We start from the raw sequence: 26589 nt of genomic DNA on the forward strand, positions 1-26589 counted from the left end.
AGGAAAGTAAGACAGAGTCAGCTTTAGTTACAGGTGAGTAGGGGCTCCACACAAGTTCCCTCAGACAATCACAAGCCAGGCTCCTCCCCTCCAGCAATACAAAACAATACAATACAATAAAATCCCCCCGGGAGAGCAGAGGCCACAGCTGTTCCCAGTCCCCCTGCGCCCGGCGAGGTAGGAGCCAAAGCACGTGCCCGAGTCCGTGAAGACGTCATAAACACGCCCCGTCCATTCCGACTTTCCCTTTCTCTGGAAGTGCCGAGGAAATCTCCTCGCTGGTGGGCGTATCCCTAAAGCTCATGTGGGCGTGACTTAGAACCTGTCGCGAGCGCGCGGAATAAATCTCCGCCCCAACTTGATGCTGAGCCTCTAGCGCTACGTCACTGTGCCGCGGGGGCGCGCAGCTGTGTGTGAGAGAGACTGGAGCGCGAATGCGCTGTGTGCGGCCGTTGGCAGCGGGAGAGTCGGTCGGTGCGCAGCGGAGGAGGCAGCGCTGCACCCGGGGAGGATTTTGTCTCTGCCGCGCTGGGATTGAATCTCTTCCTCAGCTCCGTTACATGTGGAGGTGCGACTCGCTGCTCGGCGGGGCTCGGATGCCACTGGCTGATAAGGCACAAAAGGGGGCTCCGTGCCGGTAACTGTGCCGGGAGTCTGTGGGGAGGAAGCGGCGGCGCTAAGGCCATTTATACGGACAGACTCCGCGGGGGAGGAGCAAAGTGAGACACAATGAGGTGAGGAGCCTTCTGGGTGGGACATTGGCGACTGTGGCCCCTCGTTGCTAAAGCTTCTTACTGTCTCCATGTGTATGTATGTCTGGCGGCTTCCTATTAGCGGCCCCTGGAAATGAATTCCTTACAGTTATTGGCTAAGAGCCTTTATGTGTTTTGGCCCCTGAGAGCCCAATCTCTTTCTGATGATGATCGCTTAAAACTGCCTGGCAACAGACCTTTATGTGCTGTGCCCCTCAGAGCTTGATAGTGGCCCCTGAAAAGCAGTCCTTGTGTTTTGTAAATAAGCCATTGATTGGATCTGATCAGTAACAGGCTGTTCTGTGGGGCCCCAGGAAGCAAAATTACTTTTTAGTAGGAGTCCCTGCTGAAAAATACTGTTTGCTATGGGCCCTATAGTGCTGGGCCTCGCTCCGATCCTAGTGGGCTGGTAACTGCTTGACATTGTTCAGTAGCCGAGTTTTGTATTATACCATTCATATGTTCATAGCCCGGCACACACTGTTGGTTGCCAGTGCCCATGATAGGTCAGTGTTCTTGTAACTTATACAGAGCCGGGCTACCAGTTTCTGGTGCTGACAAGTCACTCTTGGCCTGGCGTTCTTATACTCCCCAGAAAGAAAGCCAAGGTGCCTGCAGTGTACTCGCTCTTCAGCTCTACAGCACTTGCCATTCTGTAAGATATTTGTTGGCCTCTAATAGTGGCCTGTAGAAATGTGATTAGCTCAGTAAGTGGCTACTATCATCTGGCCTGGAATACACTGACACCCATTATATTCAATGGCATTGCCAGCACTAAAAAAGAATGTGCAGGGCAATAACCCGGGCCCTTTAGTTATTAAACTAAAGCTGGGGCCCCACGTCCCTTTATACACAGAACAACCCAGAGTTCTATTCAGTACATTAGTTCCGGGTGGGATTCTGGACCCGTATTATATCATGGGCATCTCGCTGGATTCAGAAGTTGACTCTGTCTGTTCCGCACGTCTCACCGCAGAGGGTTTATGTGGGTGATGAATGGGGCAAGCAGCCTGGCACTGATATAATGGACACTTCCCAGTCCCAACATGACAGTTGCCTTTGGATTTGGGTTATTCTGTAAGCTGCTTGGTGCCCCCCTATTGGCACTGGGAACCCTATTTTGGCATCAGCCTTTCAAGTTAATGTTATTACAACAGAACTTTAACCGTACTCTGTCCAGCTGTTGTCTCACTATAACTGCCATCTTTCTGCGAGTTATAGTTCAATGACAGCTGGTGCCCTGCCCCATGTAGCTCCCCATGCATCTGATTCATTGAGCCCCACCTGTTCCTTAGCAGCACATGCACTTCCTTATAATGCAACCACCAAATGTTCCCGGGAAATTGAAATACTCCACTTTCATGAACTCTCCTGATCGGCCCTCATTTCATTTCTAGAGGGCCCCACACTTAGCTGATTTTGCCTCACTTGTGACCCAGTTCTTTAGTAAAATAAAAACCTGCACCTGTCAGCTCTTTTGGTTCCCAGCTACTCGTGGGCGAGCCAAGTTTTGGATTATATCGGGCACACGCAATTTCTATTAATTATTGTTGGTGTCTCTTAATCCGCAAGATGGTTGGTTTAGGGCAGAGACAGCTGAGAAGATTCAGCGAGATTTAGTGGCCCGGCAACAAATCGCCTCTTCTTCGGGCGACTAATCTCCCCGAACTGCCTCCCCACCGGCTAGAATGTTAAACGCCAGCGGGATGGCACTCGGAGTGCTTTGTTTTCTGAAGTTGCCTCACAAGGAAAACAAAACGACTAATCTCCCTGAATCTCCACGTGTCTCTCTGCCCTTAGAGGTTATATGTGGTGGTGGGACAGTGTTAGTATTGTTGTTATATGGAGTTTGGGTCCTGTTTATGGAAATTAGGGTTTGCCTTTTATCTTCTGCCAAGCTTGGAGCTGATAAGGGTTATAAGCATGTTTTATTTCTCCTTTAATTCTGATTATACATTCAGTACAGCAGAAATATACAATAAGTAGGGGTGCTCCGAATCCAGGATTCGGTTCGGGATTAGGCCTTTTTCAGCAGGATTCAGGTTCGGCAGAATCCTTGTGTCTGGACAAACTGAATTTGAATCCTAATTTACATAAGTAAATTAGGGGCAGGGAGGGAAATCACGTGACCTTTCATCACAAAACAAGGAAGTGAAAAAAATGTTTACACTTTTTCCTTTCCCATCCCTAATTTGCATATGTAAATTCGGTTCGGTATTCGGCAGAATCTTTCACAAAGGATTCGGGGATTCGGACGAATCCCAAACTGTGGATTCAGTGCATCCCTAACAATAAGTAACTTTTTTGCAATCCTTCATTTAAATGTTAAATATCCCATTGTTCTGTCACGCAAATACTGGTCCATTTGTTCCTTACAAGCAGTAAGTGTATATGAATGTTCCTCCATGTTAAGACAGGGGGCATTGTTTTCATTTCAGACACGTCAGGCATTTCTGCACCATGTTTAAAGGGGACGTTAACCCCCTCCAAATTCTGCCTAGCAAATGGAAATGTCATTCTAAGCAGATTTCCAATATACATTTATTGCTAAATGGTAATGTAGTTGCTATTGAACATAATGTCTTTCTATCCCTTTGTATTCTCTGCCCTGTGGAGTTCTGACTTTTGATACAATGCAACAGTAGCCGGCTGATTAACCGACTTGTATGGAAGTGACTTCTGCTACATTGTTGCGCAGACAGATGTTGCTTTCAATTGGAATTGCATTCACATTGGAAACCATTGAACCTTTGACTCAAAGGCACATTGGGAAGTTGCTCAGAATCATGTTTTCATTCATCAGGCTCAGTATTTTTGTGTTTTTTTTGGGGGGGGTTTCCAAGTTCTATAACTAGTGTGGGTACAGTGTAAAGAATATATAGTCTTCGCTTTCTTGTGTTTGCAGAGGGCTATTAAACACAAGGGATTGCAGTTTCTGGGTAATAATGTAGTTAATGTGTAACCTGGGCCCCTGAATTCTTTGGAGCTTGAGGGGATTCTTCCACTTTAAATGACATTTCCCCTCTTCTCACGGCTGTAAGCTTCTTGGTACCAGTAAAGTGTTTCTTTAAAACCCCCTGTAATTATTGAGCCATAATCATTTGCTTATTATGTCCAAGATTTCCTTATTCCAAGTGATGTAAATCCTAACCCCAGAGACCACGGAGGCCGTATTCTCCACCACGGTTTGTGCCGAGGGCTGTGTATAGAATGCATTAAAAAAAAATCCCTGCCTTGTTTGTTGCAATGCAGCAGATGTTACCCTATGTCTGATCAATACCACAGACGGAGCCTGATAATCCTTTTAAACGGCTACTTGTCATTGTGTCTTGGTGCTAAAAGGGGTAATGCCATTAAATGGCACCGGAATGGGCAGTTGTTATGAACAGGCAGTAGCCGTGGTTGCTTTTCTCTCAGCTTTGGTGCAACGGCTTGAGGAATGAGACTAGAATGCTGATCCATTCGAATGAAACGCTATCTCCTTCCTTGCTCGCCTGTCCTTTAAGGTTAAACAATTGGGCTAAAACAAAACTGCTTCAGTCGGCGTTCCTCGGCCGCGATATTGCTTTACATGCAGTTGCTGTGCAGCCCTGTGTTAAAGATTAATGACAAACAGTTGCTAGAGGCTCCATAATGAAACCCTGGAAGATACACTTGAAATAAAACACCGTCCCTTTGAGACCCGTCACGTCAGGGAGTTTGTCTTAAAAAAAAAAAGTACAGTCTTATTTGGAGATGGGTCTGTGCCAGGACGTGGTTAATATGGTGTCGGACGGTTATTTAGTCTGCGTATTGCGGGGAACTGTGTATGTTCTGAGTTATGCGTCTTTTTAGCATGTAAGCGCTTGATGAGAATTCCCCATGCTTCCATCAGACAAGGCACATAGATGTTAAAACTTGGCCAATTGGGATTAAGTGCCATTAACAAAGCGCAGCTGTTCATGTATGAGTCCGACATCAACACAATTGGGAGTCTGTGCCCGTTCATTGTTTTCAGATAGAAGACTTACCAAGTGGCTGCCCTGGGTCTATCAGTTCTGTGGTAGTGGGTCCCTACTTGCCCATATCAACTTGTGGTTCATTTACCAATAAAGGTGCTTAATAACACCAGTGCCGTGCTCAGTGGAAACCAGACTACATTTGAGATCCACAAAAAATAAAAACACCAGGCACTTGGCAAACATCAGTTCGCGGAGTTCTGCTTCATATTCTTTCATGCAAGTATCCGGTTTAAGTGAAATTGTGGGGTTTGGGTTGCATTTATAAGCCAATTCCAACCCCAATTTGAAAGCCGTGGCCATACATGGAGAGATCCGCTCGTTTGGCAATGTCGCCAAATGAACGGATCTCCCTCCGATATGCCCACCTTGAGGTGGGCAATATCGGGCTGATCGGATCGTGGGGCCCTAGGGCCCCACGATCAGATCCTAGCGAACGGGCGGTCAGATCGCGGGGCCGCATCAACGAACAGATGCGGCAGCGATCAGACGGGATTTTTAGTCCCATCCGATCGAGATCTGGCCGACTTTCGGCCAGATCTCGATCGGGGAAGCCCGTCGGGGGGCCCCCATACACGGGCCAATAAGCTGCCGACTCGGTCTGTCGGCAGCTTTTATCGGCCCATGTATGGCCACCTTTACATTTATTCTCCAGCACCAGTACTGTAAGCCTAGGACATGGCCCTGCTACTTCCCCTGCAGCTTAACATTTGACACTTAGGGGCTGATTTACTAACAAGGGTGCTAAATTACACGAGTGCGGGTGTTGATAGCAACCAGTTTGAGCTTCGCTTTACTATTTCTAAACTTGTGGTAGGCTGATCAAAACAAAGTGCCAGCTGGTTGCCATTGGAAACAGCACTGGTGTAATTTAGTAATATTAGTAAATGAACCCCATAATCTTTCATGTTTGTATTCGAGAAGCTGCTCATTGTAACATTGGACTAAGGGCAGAGAGACACGCTCAGATTCGGGGAGATTAGTCGCCCGGTGACAAATCTCCTCTTCTTAGGGGCGACTAATCTCCCCAAACTGCCTTCCGCTGGCTAGAATGAGAATCCCCTGCAGGAAGACACTCGGATCGCATCGTTTTCCGAAGTCGCCCGAAGTTTCCTCGTGAGGCAACTTCGGAAAACGAATCGCTCAGAGTGGCATCCCGCCGTGATTTACATTCTAGCCGGTGGGGAGGCAGTTCGGAGAGATTAGTCACCCCAAAGAAGAGGAGATTTGTTGCTGGGCGACAAATCTCCCCGTATCTGAGCGTTTGTCTCTGCCCTAAAGGCACCATACATTTGGAGTAAACCAGTTATTGGACCCAATGGCTTCTTAATTTAATCACACATACACATACTTGTTGATCACATGTAGGCCCACATAGAGCCACACTGTTGGCTGATGGGATTTTCCACTTGCCTGTTCCATGTTGGAGCAAATCCTTGTTAGCAGTCTGTTGGGGAGGGAAATGCTTTGGGTCCAGCTTCTGACTTGGTCAAGGGAGGCTTTGTCTTTGGCCAGTGCATGTTTGTTTATGGGTGCCATCATTTAACTGAATGGCATGAGACCCAACCAGATTTCCAAAAGCCCAAATAATATGTGAATGACTGCTATAAGATATAACTCTGGAAAGGGGATTGTTTGGTCCTGTGCACGAAGCAAGTTTTCCCCAATATGCTGAAAAGGCAGGAAAAGGCAAACCAAATAGATCCAATGCATTTATTTGGGACTTGATCTGCTAATTAGATCTCCTGCAGACCCCTTGGCCTCATGATCAATAGATTTCCAAGTCCCAGTAAATTATTGATGAGAGGTCAACATGTTGGGCCCATTTTGGCTTCCACATTCTTCCACATGCAAGCTACTGGAGTTGTACCTACTTTCCCACTGCCCAAATACTCTATAGAGGTATCATTACACATTGCAAAGTAGGTACAACTCAAGCCGATGTATAGTATAGGGCATTGGACCAGTCTTGCCCGGTGAGCCCATCTGCACCAGGCCCTTTGCCTCCCTAGGATTTGTGGGCTGTGGTTTCTCGGCAGATATGTGGTGGAGTGTTGGTGGTGGGTTTCATAACAGGGGTGGGGCAGGGTGGTGAGTCCTTGCAGTAACTTTCTGGGGGACCCAGATATCCAAGACTGACACTGCTCCTAATTCCTTGTTTTTGCCCCAACTTGCCTTCTCCTACTGCTCTATACCCAGTACATTGGAAGGGCTTTTTTTTGGTGTTTTTTCTTCCTAAACAAGAGTTGTGAAGTTCTCCCCCATTATTTGTTGTACTGGCAGATACATTTGTTGAAAGAATTAGCCGTGTAGGTTTTTAGTGAGTGAGAAACTATAATTCTACTGATACTGATATATTCTTAATATAGTGTTGATCCAGGGACTGGTGTGACTCCCGTTTAGCAGTCGGAAAGGAATGTTGCACTTCACTCACAAGACACACACAGCAGGATCAATTTCTCTTTATCTGAAAGGCTGGTTTATATTTACTGCTGCCTGGGGAGGTTTTCCCTAAGGGTAGGGACACACTGGACGATTTGTCGCCAACGTTTTAAAAAAGTAAATCGCGGCGACAAGACGATCATCTTTTTTGAACAGACGATTCACAGCGACTATTGGCACAGAGCGATTTGTATCCCATCACTCTGTGCGGTACGTGCTCCACCCAAACCGGAAACGGTTTGTGCTTCCCGCTGTAACCTGGCGTCTTTACGTTCTTGTGTCATTGCGTTCGCATTGTAATTTGAATACAATTGCTGCTACTTATCTGTATGTGTGTGCGTGTTTAGGAGATTTCAGTGCTTTTCTAAGTACATGCTATTTCTGATAAATCGCTCGGAAAAGGGTCTCAGTGAGTTTTGGAGCTACAGGCGATTCACAAACGCGCTGTGGGCACAGGAGCTGGCGTCTTTCATTTGTTTTTGTTCAGAGACAAAACGAGCGATATGTCGCCGCGATTTGCTTTTTAAAAACGTTGGCGACAAATCGTCCAGTGTGTCCCTACCCTAAGGCTGGCCACAGATGACGAGATCCGATCGTACGAATCAACGTACGATCGGACTTCCCCATCTCCCGACCTGCCACTAACCATTCAGATCAAATAAAGTAGAAAAGAACAGATCAGACGATGTTCTGCCCCTGACAGCAATCGTACGATAGTTATGTCCGACCAAAGCTAGTGACGGTCTCCCTCTGAAAATTGTACGATCAGCAATACATGCAGAGATATCGGCAGCCGGCAGAAATCTTTTAACCTGTCCGATCGACCAAACAACCGATCTCCACCGAAAGAAAAATGTCGGGACTCTCCACACACGGCCCGAAAATCGTACGAATCCTTGATTTGTACGATCAGATCTTTGCGTCTATGGCCAGCTTTACCTGTGAGATGGCTATATGGTAAGAAGAGCAAACAAACCATTGAACTTTTAAAATATATAAACAGGATGATAAAAAAAAATAGGTTAAAATTGTGTGACTGAAATTCATTAATGGTAATGGCAGATTGGGGATTTGTCAGGCAAGCTTTTCCTCCTGTGTTCCCATCTGTGATTGTTGGAAATGGGGTTGGAGGCCTCCATGTCTGGCCCCTTCTCTTTCAGTCCTGGGTCCTCTGGAATTAAACAATAGGACCAGTTGTCAAGGAAAGTGACACCACTCACTGTTGGGTCAGCTGTTGGTGTCCCTTGTGTGCGCATGGGAGGCAGAGGAGGAATGGATCTAGATCTGATGGGATGGCAGAAACTCTCCCTTTGATCCTAGCAATGGTTTCTGTGAATGGACTATGCATATTGTTTCCTGTATAGCCATCAAATGATGCACGGTAAAGGCATCTATTGTCTAGATTACCTGGGGTTTTCAGGATAAGTGGTCTTTTTAACTGTAAAAGGAGTTTGGCAGCAACACAGGCATCAAAAAAGTTCTTGAACAAGGGCTGTGATTGGCTATTTGTTAGTCCCTATGTGCACTGGCAGCCTACAGCAGGTTCTGTTTGGCTGTAAATCTGTTTTTTTTTTTTTTAATGCAACTCGAACTTGCCTCCAAGCCTGGAATTCAAAAATAAGCACCTGCTTTGTTACCACTGGGAGCAACATACAAGGGGTTAGTCAGCGACATGTTGCTTGTGAGCCACTGGTTGGGGATCACTGCCTTAAGACCTAGTTACCATACAGGGTATTATAAAATGGGGGGAGAAATGTCATATTTTGGAGCTTGCTGGGGTGAAAGATTCCATATTAATGATATAAATCTTCAGTGTTTTAAAGCCTGCAGTATAAACTGGTTTGCGCAGGAGCTGTATCAGGAGGACGTGGTGTACCAGTAATTTTGTTTAATTGAAGCTATTGTCCTCAAATTTCCCCTTTACATTTTTTTTTCATCTTATTTTTGTATGTATTACTAATTTCAAAATGTGATTGCTGTGGCTTTGATTGCTAAAGCTGGCCATAGACGCAAAGACCATGTGTGGAGAGTCCCAACATTTTTCGTCGGGCAGAGATTGGTCGATCGGACAGGTTAAAAGATTTCTGACGGCTGCCGATAATATCTCTGCGTGTATTGCCCATCATACGATTTTCAGGGAGACTTTGTCGGACATAACTTTTGTTCGATTGCTGTCAGGGGCAGAACATCGGCTGATCTGTTCTTTTCTACTTTATTTGATCTGAATGGTTAGTGGCAGGTCGGGAGATGGGGAAGTCCGATTGTTTGAGGATACGAACGTTCAGATCTTTGCATATATGGCCAGCTTTAGACTTGCTAAACTTTCCTATCTCAATGACTCCACTAATTAATCCCATTAGGGGCTCATAATCCTGCAGGGATACCAATGTTGTCAGTCATGTGGACCTTTTCCCAAACAATCAGTTGACCTGGGTGGTGACGGCAGGGGCCAAGGACCTCCTTTGTGCTACATTAGCTGTAGGATATGGGTATAATATAGGGATCTGGTTTCAAAGAAGGCAGCTAGCAACCCTATTTGTAAAGCTGGCCATAGATGCAAAGATCCGATCGTTCGAATCCTCAAACGATCGGACTTCCCCATCTCCCGACCCGCCACTAACAATTCAGATCAAATAAAGTAGTAAGAACAGATCAGCCGATGTTCTGCCCCTGACAGCAATCGTACGTAAGTTATGTCCGACAAAAGCTGAAAATCGTACGATCGGCAATACATGCAGAGATATTATCTGCAGCTGTCAGAAATCTTCTAACCTGTCCGATTGTCCAAATGACCGATCTCCGCCGGACTAAAAATGTCGGACTCTCCACACACGGTCCAAAAATCATACGAATCCTCAGTTCTTATGATCGGATCTTTGCGTCTATGGCCAGCTTAACAGGTTGAACAACAAGCAAGTGCCCATTTCTCCTCCAGCCTCAGCAGCAGCGCATACTTGATACCTATCCAGATGAAAAAGCAGATTGATCAGTTGGTGGATAGTAAAATAACAGCTTTAACCAATTCTACTAAATGATTTAGTTGTACATTTTTGCTGAAATCTAAAGCACATGTACTGCCAGTGAGGTCTGAGGACAGATTTGAAAATGTTAGCATTGGATATAGATGAAGGGGAGCAAGTACAAAGCTACTAGATAAAGAAGAATAGTTGAGTTAAAACAAGGTGGCTAAATAAAGAAGGGTAGGTGAGTATGGATAATGCTATTAGATTGAGTTGGGTAGGTGAGAAGCAGAAAGCTAAAAGATGAAGAAGGTTAGGTGAGCAAGGACAACGCTACTATAGGTATAGGATACAATATCCAGAAAGCTCTGAATAATGAAAAGGTTGTCCCCCATAGACTGCATTTTATCCAAATAATCCAAATTTTAAAAATTATTAGTTTTTTCTCTGTAATAATAAAACTGTAGCTTGTACTTGATCCAAACTAACTTATTTTTTTAATCCTTATTGGAAGCATCACCAGCCTATTGGGTTTATTTAATGTTTACATGATTTCAGGGCTGCCATCAGAAATCACGGGGCCCCGTACAGCAACATTTTCTGGGCCCCATGGTCCCCTCCCCACCCAGATCCTGCCCCCAAGCCCACCCCCAAAAAAAACATTTGTGGCTAGGGCCCCCTATAAGTTAAAAAAAAATCATTGGTGTCAGGGCCCCCCTATAAGTTAAAAAAAAATTCATTAGTGGTCGGGGCCCCCCTATAAATTAAAAAAAAACAGTGATGACAGAGAGCCCCCATAAAAGTTTTACTAAAACATTGGTGGTCAGGGGCCCCGTAGAATATAATAAAAAAAAAATATTGGTGGCTAGGGGTTCAATAAACTAAAAAAAACAAAAAAAAAATTAAGTCCTCCCCCCGCTCTCAGAATCGGGTAGGGTGGGCGGAGCTATAGTGCTTAGTAGTCCCGGTAGATCTACCCAGGTATTGGATAGGCTTATCCAATCACCATGCAGCTCTAGGGAAACTACCAATTGTTTAGAAGCTGGGGAGGGGAAAGACGTGTAGAAGAAGCTCCGCCCTCCCCACATGATTCTTCAGTTTCCTGACAGCAGTGGGGGCCTGGCTACAGTGCGAGTACTGCGGCCGGGGCCCCCCTAAGACCCAAAAATCACGGGGCCCGGGACAACTAGTCCCCCCCTAGTCCCCCCCCCCTTGATGGCGGCCCTGCATGATTTTCTAGTAGACGTAAGGTCTGAGGCTCCGAATTATGGAAAAATCCGGAATTTGGAAAAGCTCAGTTCCTGAGCATTCTGAATAACAAGTCCTATAGCTGTATATGGAGTTGGGTAGGTGAATAAACATAAAGATACAAGATGAGGAAAGGTAGGTGAGTAAGCACAAAGCTGCTAAGTTGAGTAGGTGAGTAAGGATAAAGCTACTAGATGATGAAGAAGGTTTGGTGAGTAAGCACAAAGCTGCTAAGTTGAGTAGGTGAGTAAGGATAAAGCTACTAGATGAAGAAGGGTAGGCGAGAGCACAAAACTATTAGATTGTATTTGTAAGGAATGTGTGTCATTTATTGTCAATACTGTAAATATTTTACATATTTGTGGCATATGAAAGTCCTGTTTGGCAGAGGAAAATAACAGACTATGTTTTGTGCTGTGTAAAAGTCAATTGAATTAGCCATATGTTTGTGTATTTTGGGCGACAACTGCAGGTCCCAAGCAACGCGTGACACTTTTTTGTGCTCAACAGGAAATTAACGGCGGGGACCTTTTTGTCTATTAATTTCTGCTCCTTGTGTGTCAATGCGCCTTTGTTTTTTACATTTCCATAAAGATGCTCTAATGTGACTTTATCCTGGTTGTGTGTCATGAGGCTGGAGCTGTGATGGCTGGATTTGCCCAAAGAGTCATGGTACATTGTGGGGCTATATATTTATTGTCATTGGTATTTCTGCTGGAATTCTTTTCCCCCCTTATTGCCTTGTTTTACTATACCATTTAGCTATTAAATATTCTGATTGTAAATCATGCTGGGGAGTAGGCAGTAACTACTGTTCTGACTGTATAATGTGCTTAATTACTTGCCATTCCCTTGTGTTGGTCAAGGCTGATGTGTCCTTGATGATTGTGCAATGTGTATAGGCCTCAATAGCATTGCAGTTCCTGCAAAATTATGTACAGTAGAACCCTTACTTTTATGTTTTTCAGAGGACCAGGAAAAAATTTGTAAAATCTGGGAAAATGTCAAATCAGGGAAATGTGTTTCAAGTACTGAAAGGATATAAGCACAGGAGTCCGTTTTACTTTGAGATACAACATTTACTGTGTTAATAACCAGGGTTAAAGGGGACCTGTCACCCAAAAAAAAACCATTCCAAATCCTATTTTATCACGTTAGTCAAGCAAAATGAACTTTAATTACACTATGTAAATTATTTGAATCTTGTTTCCTTCAGTCTGGGAATTCATAATTATAACAAGCAGGCAGCAGCCATTTTGTCGACACTGTTATTAAGGCAAGCCTTGTATCATCTCAGAATCTTGTTTGTGCACCAGAATGGGGGACCTGATGTCCATCCCCATGTCCTGGCTACACAATTAAACGGTAAAGAGAATGGGGGAATGTGGGGAGAGCAGTGACATCTAGGAAGTGCAGAATGGAAAGTGAAAGTAATTGTCTGCCCCGCCTCTAGGCCACTGGCATAGAGGAGGGGCAGACAATATTTGATTGACAGCTGAGATTTTTAAATGAGCTTACAGCAGCTATGAATGCTTTAATAAAAAATAGAAATTGGATTTCATGTTTAATTTGAAAAGGACTTTTATTATACAGATTTTTGTGTCTGGATGACAGGTCCACTTTAAGCATTGCGTTGTTAAAGGACCAGTAACATCAATTTATTTATTTGTTTTTAAAATTTGTTGGTATACAACGAAAAAAAAACCACAGACAACCACAGACAAATTAAACTTTGAAATCTCTTAAGTCTTTATTAAGAAATAACTTACCGAAACTCCACTTGCGCTCCTCTTCAGAAAAGGCAACAGGGCGACGATCCATCGTGCTGCATTCGATTTCCCCTCCCTGGCTATCTCCTATAAGGAAGGCAGGGAGGAGAAATCGAGCACCGCTTGATGGATCGCCTTTTCTGAAGAGGAGCTCAAACAGAGTTTTGGGAAGTTATTTCATAAAGGGGATTGTGCCTGGTGGCTTAGGGCAGAGACACACGCGAAGGCGACAAATCAGCCTTTTCTTCAGGCGACTAATCTCCCCAAAAAGCCTTCCTGCCGACTACAATCTAAATCACCGACGGGGTGACGGTTGGAGCAACTTCGGGTTCCTCGTGAGGCAGCTTCGGAAAACGAAACGCTCAGAGTGCCATCCCGCTGGCAATTTAGATTCTAGACGGCCGGAAGGTTTTTCTGGGAGATTAATCACCCGAAGAAGAAGCGATTTGTCGCCGGGCGACTAAATCTGCCGGAATCCTCGCGTCTGTCTCTTCTCTTATTTGTTGGTGATACCTTTGTGTAACACAGGTGATTGATAGGAATGTGTCTGTTTACTAGGTAGATCCTACTGCTTTCCCTACACCAGCCAATCAACTGCTGGCTGAAGTGGAACTAATATTTCAAGTAAAATGGGTTATTAAAGTTGTTATGATAGTGTTTTGTTGTTGGCAAATGGGCTGCCGCAGAGCAAGTTGATGGAATGTGAAGATGTTCTTGTTCAGGGAGAGACATGCTTGTTTTACACTCACAATTCCCATGTCTGTGAATAGAAAGGCTGTGATGCATCTCCTCCTACAGGCTTTGTCTTAAAGACATTGTATAAAGATAAGCATATTACTTTAAAGGGATACTGTCATGGGAAAACATGTTTTTTTTTCAAAACGCATCAGTTAATAGTGCTGCTCCAGCAGAATTCTGCACTGAAATCCATTTTTCAAAAGAGCAAACAGATTTTTTTTAAATTCAATTTTGAAATCTGACATGGGGCTAGACATATTGTCAGTTTCCCAGCTGCCCCAGTCATGTGACTTGTGCCTGCACTTTTGGATGGATCTACTTTCTGGCAGGCTGTTATTTCTCCTCCTAAGTGTAACTGAATCAGTCTCCGTGGGACTTGGCTTTTACTATTGAGTGCTGTTCTTAGATCTACCAGGCAGCTGTTTTCTTGTGCTATCTGGTTACCTTCCTATTGTTTTGTTTTTGCAACTGGGCGGTAGAAAGGGAGGGGTGATATCATTCCAACTTGCAGTAAAGAGTGACTAAAGTTTATCAGAGCACAAGTCACATGACTGGGGGCAGCTGGGAAACTGACAATATGCCTATCCAAAGTCAGATTTAAAAATTGAATACAAAAAAAATCTGTTTGCTCTTTTGAAAAATGGATTTCAGTGCAGAATTCTGCTGGAGCAGCACTATCACCTGATGCGTTTTGAAAAAAACATGTTTTCCAATGACAGTATTCCTTTAAATTAGATGAGAGGAGATTTCACCATCACGAAAGGAAGGGTTCTGTGGTTGAGGCCGTACACAGGCAGATACTACCAACCTTGTCCGTTGAAAACTGCATTCCTGGGTACCCCTGGAACTATGGCAGGGTGACTGTTACCCCAATGTTTCTATATATCTGTAACCTTGTTATGAGCTAAGGGGGCCCAGCCTGAAGGCCAGTTAGGGGCAGATTTGGGGTGAGTGTTTATTTGTACCCTGGGTACCCCTGGAACTATAGCAGTGTGACTGTTACCCCAATGTTTCTATATATCTGTAACCTTGTTATGAGCTAAGGGGGCCCAGCCTGAAGGCCAGTTATGGGGAGATTTGGGGTGAGTGTTTATTTGTACCCTGGGTACCCCTGGAACTATAGCAGTGTGACTGTTACCCCAATGTTTCTATATATCTGTAACCTTGTTATGAGCTAAGGGGGCCCAGCCTGAAGGCCAGTTATGGGGAGATTTGGGGTGAGTGCTTATTTGTACCCTGGGTACCCCCGGAACTATAGCAGGGTGACTGTTACCCCAGTGCTTCGGTATGGCTAAAAGAATAGGTAACTGTTTTCCAGCGAGTGAACCGTATTTCCTTTCCATGTGACTGCTGAACACATTGCAGAGCTACAGGATTACACCAATCTGGAATTAGCTCCTGTGTTTTTATAAATTGGAAAGCAAGCCTGATATATCTGGTGGTATATTTCAGTAGCTGCTCGGAGATAATCCTGCCCAAATTGGGAAAAGACAGAGAGACTCGGTTCTGCTATGAATTTGGGGCTCCAGATTTATTTCTCTAATGGTTGATAGGAAAATGTGTGATGCTGCTACTTTTTAATTAAATCTAGTGATGTTGCCAGGGCTGCTTAATGCAGCCTGTGCGTTTCCCTTAAATAGACTGTAACAACATGGCTGAGTTGTTTGCTGGAGTAAAGCCAGGGCAGATATTTATTGGGCAGGTTAGAAAATCACATCATATGAGGACTGCATGGCTGCCTTGATGTCTTCCTCTCCTGAAGGTTCTCCCTGGTGTCAATCAGACCCAGAATATCATTTTCATTATATATTCATTATACAGGGTTGGGATCTGTTATCTGGTAACTAACTATCCAGAAAGCTCCGAATTATGGAAAGGCCGTCTCCCATAATCTCCATTTTATCTAAATATCCAAATTTTTAAAAATGATTTCCTTTTTCTCTGTGATAATAAAACAGTAGCTTGTACTTGATCCCAACTAAGATGTAATTAATCCTTTATTGGAAGCAAAACCAGCCTATTGGGTTTATTTAATTTTTAAATGGTTTTCTACTAGAATTGAGGTATGAAGATCCAAATTATGGAAAGATCCGTTATCTGGAAAACTCCAGGTCTCGAACATTTAGGATAACAGGTCCCATTACCTGTTTTACTTTCTTAGTAAGTGATGTAGGGTGTCTATGTATGTCTAGCTGGTGTTTTATAGTAGAAATGAGCAATATGTTGGCTATTGCCCTTGGCTGCCATGGACTTCTGGGAGCTGAAGTTGTGGAATTGGAGTATGTTTGGTGTTTCATACAGAACTGTGTGAATACGGTGAAGAGTAAGGCAAGAAGAGCTCATAACTATCAAACTTAAAGGGATCCTGTCATTGGAAAACATGTTCTTTTTTTTTTTTCAAAACACATAGTGCTACTCCAGCAGAATTCTGCATTGAAATACTACTATAGTAGTACTTATCTGTTATCTACTGTGTATCCTGTGCTTGAATGGCTGCCCCCATGGCTGCACAACAACTTGTTTATATAAACTATAGTAGTACTTATCTGTTATCTACTGTGTATCCTGTGCTTGAATGGCTGCCCCCATGGCTGCACAACAACTTGTTTATATAAACTATAGTAGTACTTATCTGTTATCTACTGTGTATCCTGTGCTTGAATGGCTGCCCCCATGGCTGCACAACAACTTGTTTATATAAACTATAGTAGTACTTATCTGTTATCTACTGTGTATCCTGTGCTTGAATGGCTGCCCCCATGGCTACACAGCAGCTTGTTTATATAAACTATAGTAGTACTTATCTGTTATCTACTGTGTATCCTGTGCTTGAATGGCTGCCCCCATGGCTGCACAACAACTTGTTTATATAAACTATAGTAGTACTTATCTGTTATCTACTGTGTATCCTGTGCTTGAATGGCTGCCCCCATGGCTACACAGCAGCTTGTTTATATAAACTATAGTAGTACTTATCTGTTATCTACTGTGTATCCTGTGCTTGAATGGCTGCCCCCATGGCTACACAGCAGCTTGTTTATATAAACTATAGTAGTACTTATCTGTTATCTACTGTGTATCCTGTGCTTGAATGGCTGCCCCCATGGCTGCACAACAGCTTGTTTATATAAACTATAGTAGTACTTATCTGTTATCTACTGTGTATCCTGTGCTTGAATGGCTGCCCCCATGGCTGCACAACAGCTTGTTTATATAAACTATAGTAGTACTTATCTGTTATCTACTGTGTATCCTGTGCTTGAATGGCTGCCCCCATGGCTGCACAACAGCTTGTTTATATAAACTATAGTAGTACTTATCTGTTATCTACTGTGTATCCTGTGCTTGAATGGCTGCCCCCATGGCTGCACAGCAGCTTGTTTATAAAAACTATAGTAGTGTTTCTGAAGCAAACACACCAGTTTTACTAGAACAGGGCAACAGTACATAATATTTGTATTACTTTAAAACACTTTTTTTGAGGTTACTGTTCCTTTAACGGTCATCCCCTCCTTTCCTCATTTATTAATCCACTTAGTGGGCATATGGGTATCCCTAGAAGGCTAAATACCCTAAAGCTGGTATTTATTTCTGTGTGATGGTTTAAACTTGATTTCCACCCATTTTCTTTCTCTGTCTTGGTGCTTCTAATTGTGACCAGTACCAGGGCAGGAGTGCTGCATGTTGTTCTGTATTTGCTTTGCTTGTGTCTGTCCTGCAGGATCAGTTCCAGTGTGACGTACATGTACATATCAAAGTGACACTGTTTATTTTACTTCTGTTGTGTGTATAGCTAGTTTGTGTATACAGCGGCAAATCGGGAAAAGAAAACCAATGTAATGACTTTTTGAGAATGCCGGCAAACTTTGGCCCTAGGGTAGAATGGTTTGCTTTTCCCTTATAGTAGGAATAAAGTAAAAAAAAGATTTTGAATTAGAGGGTAAACAAATATTTTTTGGGACAACAAAATAGCTGTACACCAAAATGAATTCAATCTTAATTTTTATTCCCTTAAAGGACATCTGTTGCCAAAATATATTCTCCCCAACCAAACGTGTGGGCTAATAGCAGCCATGTTGGTCAGAGTACATGCGTATAACACGCTATTGATATCATGGTCATACACATAATGTGCAGCCCTCACTCATTATGCACATACGTGTGCCCCAACATGGCTCAAACCGGGGGCACCCTTCTGGTGCGGGTGGCCAAGCGCTGGCTGGGGGGGCATTTTAAAAAAGAAAAAAAACACTTTTTTACTCCCGACCGGAGTGTTGACCTTTGGTTGGTGATAATGTATTTTGGCAACAGGTGTCCAAAAATTGATCAGAAGATCAGAAATCGAAACCAATTGGTTTAAACGCCAGTCACTCATAAAAAAAATATATAAGTTTCGGTGCGCATCAAAAAATTTTTGATGGCCATACGTCGCTGACATTTCACCAGTGGTGAATTTTTAACGAAACGGCTCAAATTCACCCAAGTCTAGTGCCTGCGCCTGATTCCAATTGGGACTCCACTAAGTTAGAAATGTAACAGTGTATCTCTCCTTACTGTATTCTCTCCAATATAATAATATGCAACACATTTCATCTTCCTCTATCTTTTGTGGGGGTTTTTTGTTAAAGGGGCAGTACACCCTTTGTTCAACGTGAGTACAATGAATAGGGCTTGTGCTGAACATTTTGCCTATTGTCTAAATCTATAGTTTTGGCTATTTCTTGAGCTAAACAGGGAAAACAAGGAAACGGAAGCGTCTCCATGTTTGGTCCTTGCGAGTTAAGGTCATTTGTTTTATCACTGCACTGGGAATCTTCCAGTGTACAGCTTCCCCCCTTCCCCTTTGTTGTGACAATCTAATAATCTGCCCGAAAAGGACCAGACATGGAGTAAGGTAAGTTTTCTTGTTTGCTCTATTTAGCTCAAGAAAACCATAGACCTGTTGCATATTAAACAGGCAAAATGTATGTTCATCATAAGCCTTATTCATTGCACAAAAGGTATACTGCCCCTTTAAATCCAGTAAATACAGAGTGCTTCTCTACAAATGTTCCATATGATTGCTAAGTTACACAGAAAATGTGAGATGATTAAAGGAGAACAAAAGCCTCCCCTACCAACCCCCCCCCCCCCCCCCAATCTTGCAGGCATTGCCCCCCTCCCCTGTCCCTCCCTGTGATTTCATGTAAAAAAAAAAACAAAAAAAAAACTTTTAACAAATTCTGACCCTTAAATGTAGGGAAGCAACATTGGAGCTCCCAGTCGTCATCTTCCGGATCTTCATGTAGTCTTTGGGTCTCAGTCTGAAGCCATGGACCGGCAGACTTGGTGATGGCGAAGAGACTCGAAGACTACATGAAGACCCGGAAGATGGAGATCTGGAGCTCCGCTGCGCTTCTCTGCAGTTCAGGGTCTGGGAGATTTGGGCATCGCCTCTGCGTTGGGGCGACTAATCTCCCCGAACTGCTTCTAGCGTCTTCCGCCTGCTAGACTGAGAAATTGCCTGCGGCATGGCACTCAGGGCGCTTTGTTTTCCGATTTCCGAAGTCGCCCAAAGTTTCCTCCCAAGGAAACTTCGGACGACTTCGAAAAATGAAGTGCCATGCCGCAGGCGATTTTTCATTCCAGCAGGCAGAAGACAAGGGGTAAGCAGTTCGGTGAGATCGCCCCAAAGAAGAGGCGATTAGTCGCCGGGCTACTAAATCTCGCCAGAATCTCCCAGCGAGACCTAAGGCAGATACAGGTTTCAGTAGCAGTTACCAGTGATATTTTAAATAATGTACATTGGAATGTTGCTTAGAATGACATTTTCTTTTTTGGGTGGACTTCCCCTTTAGCCCATAACACAAGTATGAGACCTGCCTTTCATGGCCGTACAGTGTGAAACCAGTGAGACATTTGCTGCTGTGCTGATTAGTGAATTGTCTATAGATTATAAAGTGCTACTTTGAGATTCCTGCAGTCTGACCCAAGCAGATAAATACCCCGGCCTGTCAGCAGCTACACTGTGGGACCGGAGCTCGGAATTTCACCCTTTAATGACTGCCAGACGTGCCCGCTAGATGTGCCGAGTGAACTGCATTGTGGGAGTCTATAGGAGACAGCCTTTCTGTAATTCAGAGCTTTCTGGATAATTTGTTTTGCAAAGCCTATTCTTAATCTTGGTGCAGTGCTTTGTCAATTCTGTATTTTACTGCTTTAGGTTTGCCACATATTTGGAATTAACCACCTTGAACCTTTTATTATTTTAGTGCATGTGTAATAAAATATCTTCTTTATGGTTCTCTTTTTAGGGTTGCCATCTGGCTAGATTTCACCTGGACATAGGGTTGCCACCTTTTTTGGAAAAAAAAAATACCGGCCTTCCTATATATTTCGATTTTTTTCCCTATTAACATTGGGATCAAGTATTATTTTTACCGGTCAGGCTGGTAAAATACTGGCCAGGTGGCGACCATACCTGGACAGCCCGGTTTTTGGAAGGGCTGCCTGGGTGAAAAGTGCCTGTCCTGATTTCCAAATTATGAAATCTGGATAGGACATTGACTTGGCAATCAGCCAATCGCTGATTGTCACTTCATCAGTCCCACCCCCATGTCATCCAGCCCACCCCCATGTCATCCAGCCCACCCACCCGACATCACCGCCCCACCCACAATGTCACCCAGCCTGCTCCCGATGTCACTGGCCGCCTCCTGCCCGTTTCCCCCAAAGTAAAAAGGTGGCAACTTTATTCTCTGTGTTTTGGAATGAGAGCTCACTTTTTTTCCTTTTTTTTAAAGATTTTTACATTCTTGGATATTGGCAGAATGACCTGACGTGTGGGGAATTTTGCAGGGGGGGGGGACTTAGCGGCAAGGATGTACATCATTAATATGTTCTTAGTAGTGATGCACCAAATTCACTATTTTGGATTCAGCTGAACCCCCGAATCCTTCGCAAAAGATTCGGCTGAATACCAATCCGAATCCTAATTTACATATGTAAATTAGAGGTGGAAGGGGAAAACATTTTTTACTTTCTTGTTTTGTAACAAAAAGTCACGCAATTTCCCTCCCCGCCCCTAATTTGCACATGCAAATTAGGATTTGGGTTCGGCCAGGCAGAAGGATTCGGCCAAATCTTGCTGAAAATGGCAGAACGCCCGATTCCCGAACCAAATCTTGGATTTGTGATATCACCCCTTCCCTCCCATTCTCACATTTCTCAAAAGAGCAAACAGATTTTTTTATATTCAATTTGGAAATCTGACATGGGGCTAGACATATTGTCAATTTCCCAGCTGCCCCAAGTCATGTGACTTGTGCTCTGATAAACTTCAATCACTCTTTACTGCTGTACTGCAAGTTGGAGTGATATCACCCCCTCCCTTTTCCCCCCCAGCAGCCAAACAATTGGGAAGGTAACCAGATAACACCCCCCCTAACACAAGATAACAGCTGCCTGGTAGATCTAAGAACAACACTCAATAGTAAAAACCCATGTCCCACTGAGACACATTCAGTTACATTGAGAAGGAAAAACAGCAGCCTGCCAGAAAGCATTTCTCTCCTAAAGTGCAGGCACAAGTCACATGACTTGGGGCAGCTGGGAAATTGACAATATGTCTAGCCCCCATGTCAGATTTCAAAATTGAATATAAAAAAATCTGTTTGCTCTTTTGAGAAATGGATTTCAGCGCAGAATTCTGCTGGAGCAGCACTATTAACTGATGCATTTTGGAAAAAAAACATGTTTTCCCATGACAGTATCCCTTCAAAGCGATCTAATGTATCTGCCAGTACAGCAGATTAAGGGAGAGAATCCCACAACTTCACAGCTCTCATTGTTAAAAACCGGCGTTTTTAGACTCCGCCTTGGTCTGTAAGGAAATGCCAGTGTCAGTTTAGCAAATCTGTTAACAAAACACAAGGAGTTGTTTTACTGTACCTTTATCTCGTCTTTCCCCAGTGTTTGTCTATTAGCCAGGAGAACGCACAGCTGAATGTTTCTATTGGTGGAATTGCTCAGGTGCGAGCGCTTCCTTCCGTGTGAAAGATAAAGACATTGTTTATTTAAAGGGATTTGTGTTACAGTCTGACTTATCTCTAGGGTACACAATGTGTTTTACACAAGCCTTATTGCCACTAGCAGCTCATAACTCTATTCGATTCACAACTACACAAAGAAGAGGCTTTCTGGGCCTATAGACTAGAGGCCAATAACTGGCCAGGATAAAAGTCATTCCAGAACATTCCTCTCTGTCACTCCGTTAACTTGGTTCTGGAATAAATCATACGGCAGTTATACGTAGTGGAATTGACAGTGACTCACCGTGGGTTTAATTGGTTCTTATTGTAGTAACCTTCATTTTAACTTACCGTAGGCTTATTTTAAAAGGAAAGAAGGTTTTTCCATAGCTTAACCCTTTATTACTAGTGTTGGCTTCTAAACAGGAGAAGTTAGTAGTAGACTTGAGTGTGGATTGGCTTTGTCTATGTGATACAGTCTGCCCGTTCAGCAGGAACAGTCCCTAAGATTCCTTTGTACTTGTATAGAGAGACATCAGAAATGTATACCAGAATAGGTATTCCCCTGTACTAAACACAATTCAGCAGGAACAGCCTCCTAAGTTTGCTAATAGTCTGTACAGAGAGATAACATAAAACTATGGCAGTATAGGTATTCCTCTGTACTAAGCACAATTCAGCAGGAACAGCCCCCTAAGTTTGCTCATTGTCTGTACAGAGAGACACCATAAAACTATGACAGCATAGGTATTCCCCTGTACTAAGCACAATTCAGCAGGAGCAGCCTCCTAAGTTTACTCATTGTCTGTACAGAGAGATAACATAAAACTATGGCAGCATAGGTATTCCTCTGTACTAAGCACAATTCAGCAGGAACAGCCCCCTAAGTTTGCTCATTGTCTGTACAGAGAGATAACATAAAACTATGGCAGCATAGGTATTCCTCTGTACTAAACACAATTCAGCAGGAACAGTCCCTAAGTTTGCTCATAGTCTGTACACAGAGATACCATAAAACTATGGCAGCATAGGTATTCCCCTGTACTAAGCACAATTCAGCAGGAACAGTCCCCTAAGTTTGCTGATAGACTACAGAAAGATCCCATAAAACTATGGCAGTATAGGTATTCCCCGGTATTCTTCTGACGCACTAATTTGAAGATTTACTGGTGTATTTATATAGACCTTTCTGAAGCTTACTTATTTTTTAACCCTTCCTTCTCCTATAATGACTTGCATTTGTTTGCATGGTGTTAGTGTACAAGGAAGGAGAAGCTAGTGTACAGGAGGTAGCAGTACGTTATTTTTGCGTGAAACACTAGAAATAGAGATGTAGTAATGTGCAGTGGTTGTAGAGTGTATGTGGTCTGTGCATCCCACTGTTAAGCCTAAGATACTTTTTGGGGATAGGCTGGGGTGCAAATATGATGTTACTGATTTCTAGTCCAGTCCCGGCCAATGAGCACAAGTCAATCAGATATTCAAATCTGCTGGGAATTCTGCTGATTGGCCATTAGCCAATTGGACGCCACCATCTGTCCTCATTATTTGGGAGGCTGCCCCAGGATATGATCCCAGCCAGAATTATCTCCTCAATCTGTGTAAGCAGTGATGTGCCCATTCTGTTGTTTGCCTGTATTGCCAGAAAGGGAGCTACTGGGGGCATGTTCAGAGGCACAGATCTTCCCTGCTAGAGGGCTGTGGGGTCCTTGGGCTGGAACTAGGGATGCCACCTGGCCGGTATTTTACCGGCCTGGCCGGGAAAATGATGGCTGATCCCAATGTTATTAATAGGGAAAAAAGATAAATATATAGGAAGGCCGTTATTTTTTCCCAGAAACGGTGGCAACCCTAGCTGGAACAGGAGCCCAAACCATAAGGTGTAGCATTTCTGACAACCTATTGTTGAGGTGTAGTTCTCCTTTAACAGGGTCTTACCCCTTGCATTTAAACTGAAGAGCGCTGTTCATCTGAGCCGAGTGCCTCCGAATAAATGTCTATTCTCAACGTTAGAGGATCTTTTTGTAATCAATCTGCAGATATATATATATATATATATATTGCTCCATTTTGGATCAAGGGGAAGCATCTCCGAGGACAGGTTGGATTTCAGGGCCTGGTTTATTCCGGAGAGAATGAATATTCTATAAAATTAGATATTGTTTGTGAAAGTGGAACTGGCGTCTGACTCAAACAAGGTACTGAATTTACAGGGAAGGGATGGGATGTTCAACAAGCCCAAATAAACTTCATAGGTCCAATAATGTTCCAATTGTTGGCCCAAGGGCCAAACTATCTGATCAGGCTCCTTACACTGTTGTGGCTAACTGGACTGTAGTGATGGCTCATTAAGGCCCCCATGGAAAGTCGCTTTTTATTAATGGTGCACCACCCTCCATCCCTGCTGAACTGTCTCACGCCAGTGAACTTGCCAATGTGGCCATATTGATTGAGGCCAAGAGATCCCATCTTTGATTATGTCAGTCTCCCAATCTTTTGCTTTTTCAGCATCTTTTTTTCTTCCACCAGTGGAAAGTAATGTGTGAATAAAGGTGCGAGGCCATCATTTATTGTGTGACCAGATTGACAGTAGGTAGCAGGGGTTTTTCTTGGAATGCCGTGTTCTTCTTCCGCCATGCAAGGCACTTTTAGTTATGACCAAATAACTCAATTTTTGTCTCATCAGTCCAAAGCACTTTGTTCCAAAATGACTGTGACTTGTCTAAATGAGCTTTTACATACAAGTGACTCTGTGGCGTGAGTGCAGAAAGGGCTTCTTTCTCATCCCCCTGCCATACACATGTTCTTTGTGCAAATTGCACTGAATTGTAGAACGATGTACAGATACACCATCTGCAGCAAGATGTTCTTGCAGGTCTTTGGAGGTGATCTTTGGGTTGTCTGTAACCATTCTCACAATCCTTCGCATATGTCACTCCTGTATTTTTCTTGACCTGCCAGACCTGTGTTTTACAGCAACTGTGCCTGTGACCTTCCATTTCCTGATTACATTCCTTACAGTTGAAACTGACAGTTGAAACCTCTGAGATGGCTTTTTGTAGCCTTCCCCTAAACCATGATATTGAACAATCTTTGTTTTCAGATCTTTTGAGAGTTGCCTTGAGGATCCCATGTGGTCACTCTTAAGAGGAGAGTCAAACAGAAGCACAACTTGCAATTGGTCAACTTAAATACCTTTTCTCATGATTGGACACACCTGCCTATGAAGTTCAAGGCTTAAAGAGATAATCCAACCAATTTGGTGTTGCCAGTAATCAGCATTGAACAGTTACATGCATTCACATTAGCAAAATTACAAGAGTACCTAAGTTTTTGCACAGCCAGTTTTTTACATTTGATTTAATTTCACACAACTGAACACTGCTTCACTAAAAATCTTTGTTCAGAAAACACCCCAGTACTCAGATGTTCCTGGGAAATGAAAGACATACCACTGTTATCTTTTTTTTTTGTTGAAAGTGGAGTAAATTATTATGCAGGCTTATAGGGGTTCCTAAACTTTTTCATATGACTGTATATAGAATTCTTAATGAATCAGATGAATGTTGAATGTAGGACTGGCTATACCGGGGATGACTTTGACGTAGTTGGCCAGCTGAAATATTTAGGGATGCAACGAATCCACTATTTTGGATTTGGCGGAATCCCCGAATCCTTAGTGAAAGATTTGGCCGAATCCCTGAATCCTTAGTGAAAGATTTGGCCGAATACCGAACTGAATCCGGATCCTAATTAACATTTGCAAATTGGGGATGGGAAGGGGAAAACATTTTTTACAAAATAGGAATCGGATTTGGTTTGCCGGGGCTGAAGGATTCAGCCAAATCCTAGTCCTGCTGAAAAAGGCTGAATTCCGAATCCTGGATTCGGTGCATCCCTATTAAATATTTTGCAATATATGGACAAACAATTCTGTTTTGTTTAAAAGGTAAGGCATTTTTTAGTACCTTAAAGGGCATGTAAAGTCTAAAATAGAACAAGGCTAGAAATGCTGTATTTTGTATACTAAATATAAACATGAACTTACTGCACCACAAGCCTAATCAAACAAATAATTTAGGCTTTCAAAGTTGGCCACAGGGGGTCACCATCTTGTAACTTTGTTAAACATCTTTGCAAGACTAAGACTGTGCACATGCTCAGTGGGGTCTGGGCTGCTTAGGGATCATCATAAACAAAGCTGCTTGAGTTCTGCATGGCTGGGAAGTAAGGCAGGGGCTCCCCCTGCTGTTCATAAGTATGATTGATTCCCTGCTCAGCAGTTAGGGACCGTCTGACAATTCCCATCCACAGCAGTAAATGAAGGGAGAATTTCACTGCATAGTCAGGTTTCTTATAAAAACAGTACACATTTTTTAATTAATATAATGATATTGGGTTGAGTGCAGAGGATCTCTTGTATTTGTGTGTGTGTGTGTGTGTGTGTATATATTATTATTTTTTTTTTCATTTATTTATTTATTTATAAATATTTGTAAATCTTTCTTTTTACCCCTTATTTGGGCAGGTACATAGTTGTGACTGGTGAGGGTGAAATAAAAGTATTTGGAATAGGCAGTGGCTAAATCATTCCCGTGGCAGGGGAGATGGCAAGCAGAACTTTCTGTAGTAACTCTTTGTTTCACAGAAAAGCCAGACATGTTGCACTCTAA

At 43.3% G+C, this 26589-nt stretch overlaps 1 protein-coding gene across 4 annotated transcripts in view; it reads left to right on the forward strand.

The window, feature by feature from the left end:
• Window positions 1-321: 321 nt before the first annotated feature.
• enah.S (ENAH, actin regulator S homeolog) overlaps window positions 322-26589 on the forward strand; it is a 74109-nt gene continuing 47841 nt past the window's right edge. Inside the window, exon 1 of one of the 4 annotated variants that reach the window (XM_018264435.2) lies at window positions 322-734. In XM_018264435.2, the coding sequence (XP_018119924.1) occupies window positions 730-734 (5 nt within the window). In that variant the 5' untranslated portion in view covers window positions 322-729. 4 annotated transcript variants of the gene reach the window in all.

Source organism: Xenopus laevis, chromosome 5S (assembly GCF_017654675.1).
Source record: "Xenopus laevis strain J_2021 chromosome 5S, Xenopus_laevis_v10.1, whole genome shotgun sequence".
Classification (NCBI taxonomy): domain Eukaryota; kingdom Metazoa; phylum Chordata; class Amphibia; order Anura; family Pipidae; genus Xenopus; species Xenopus laevis.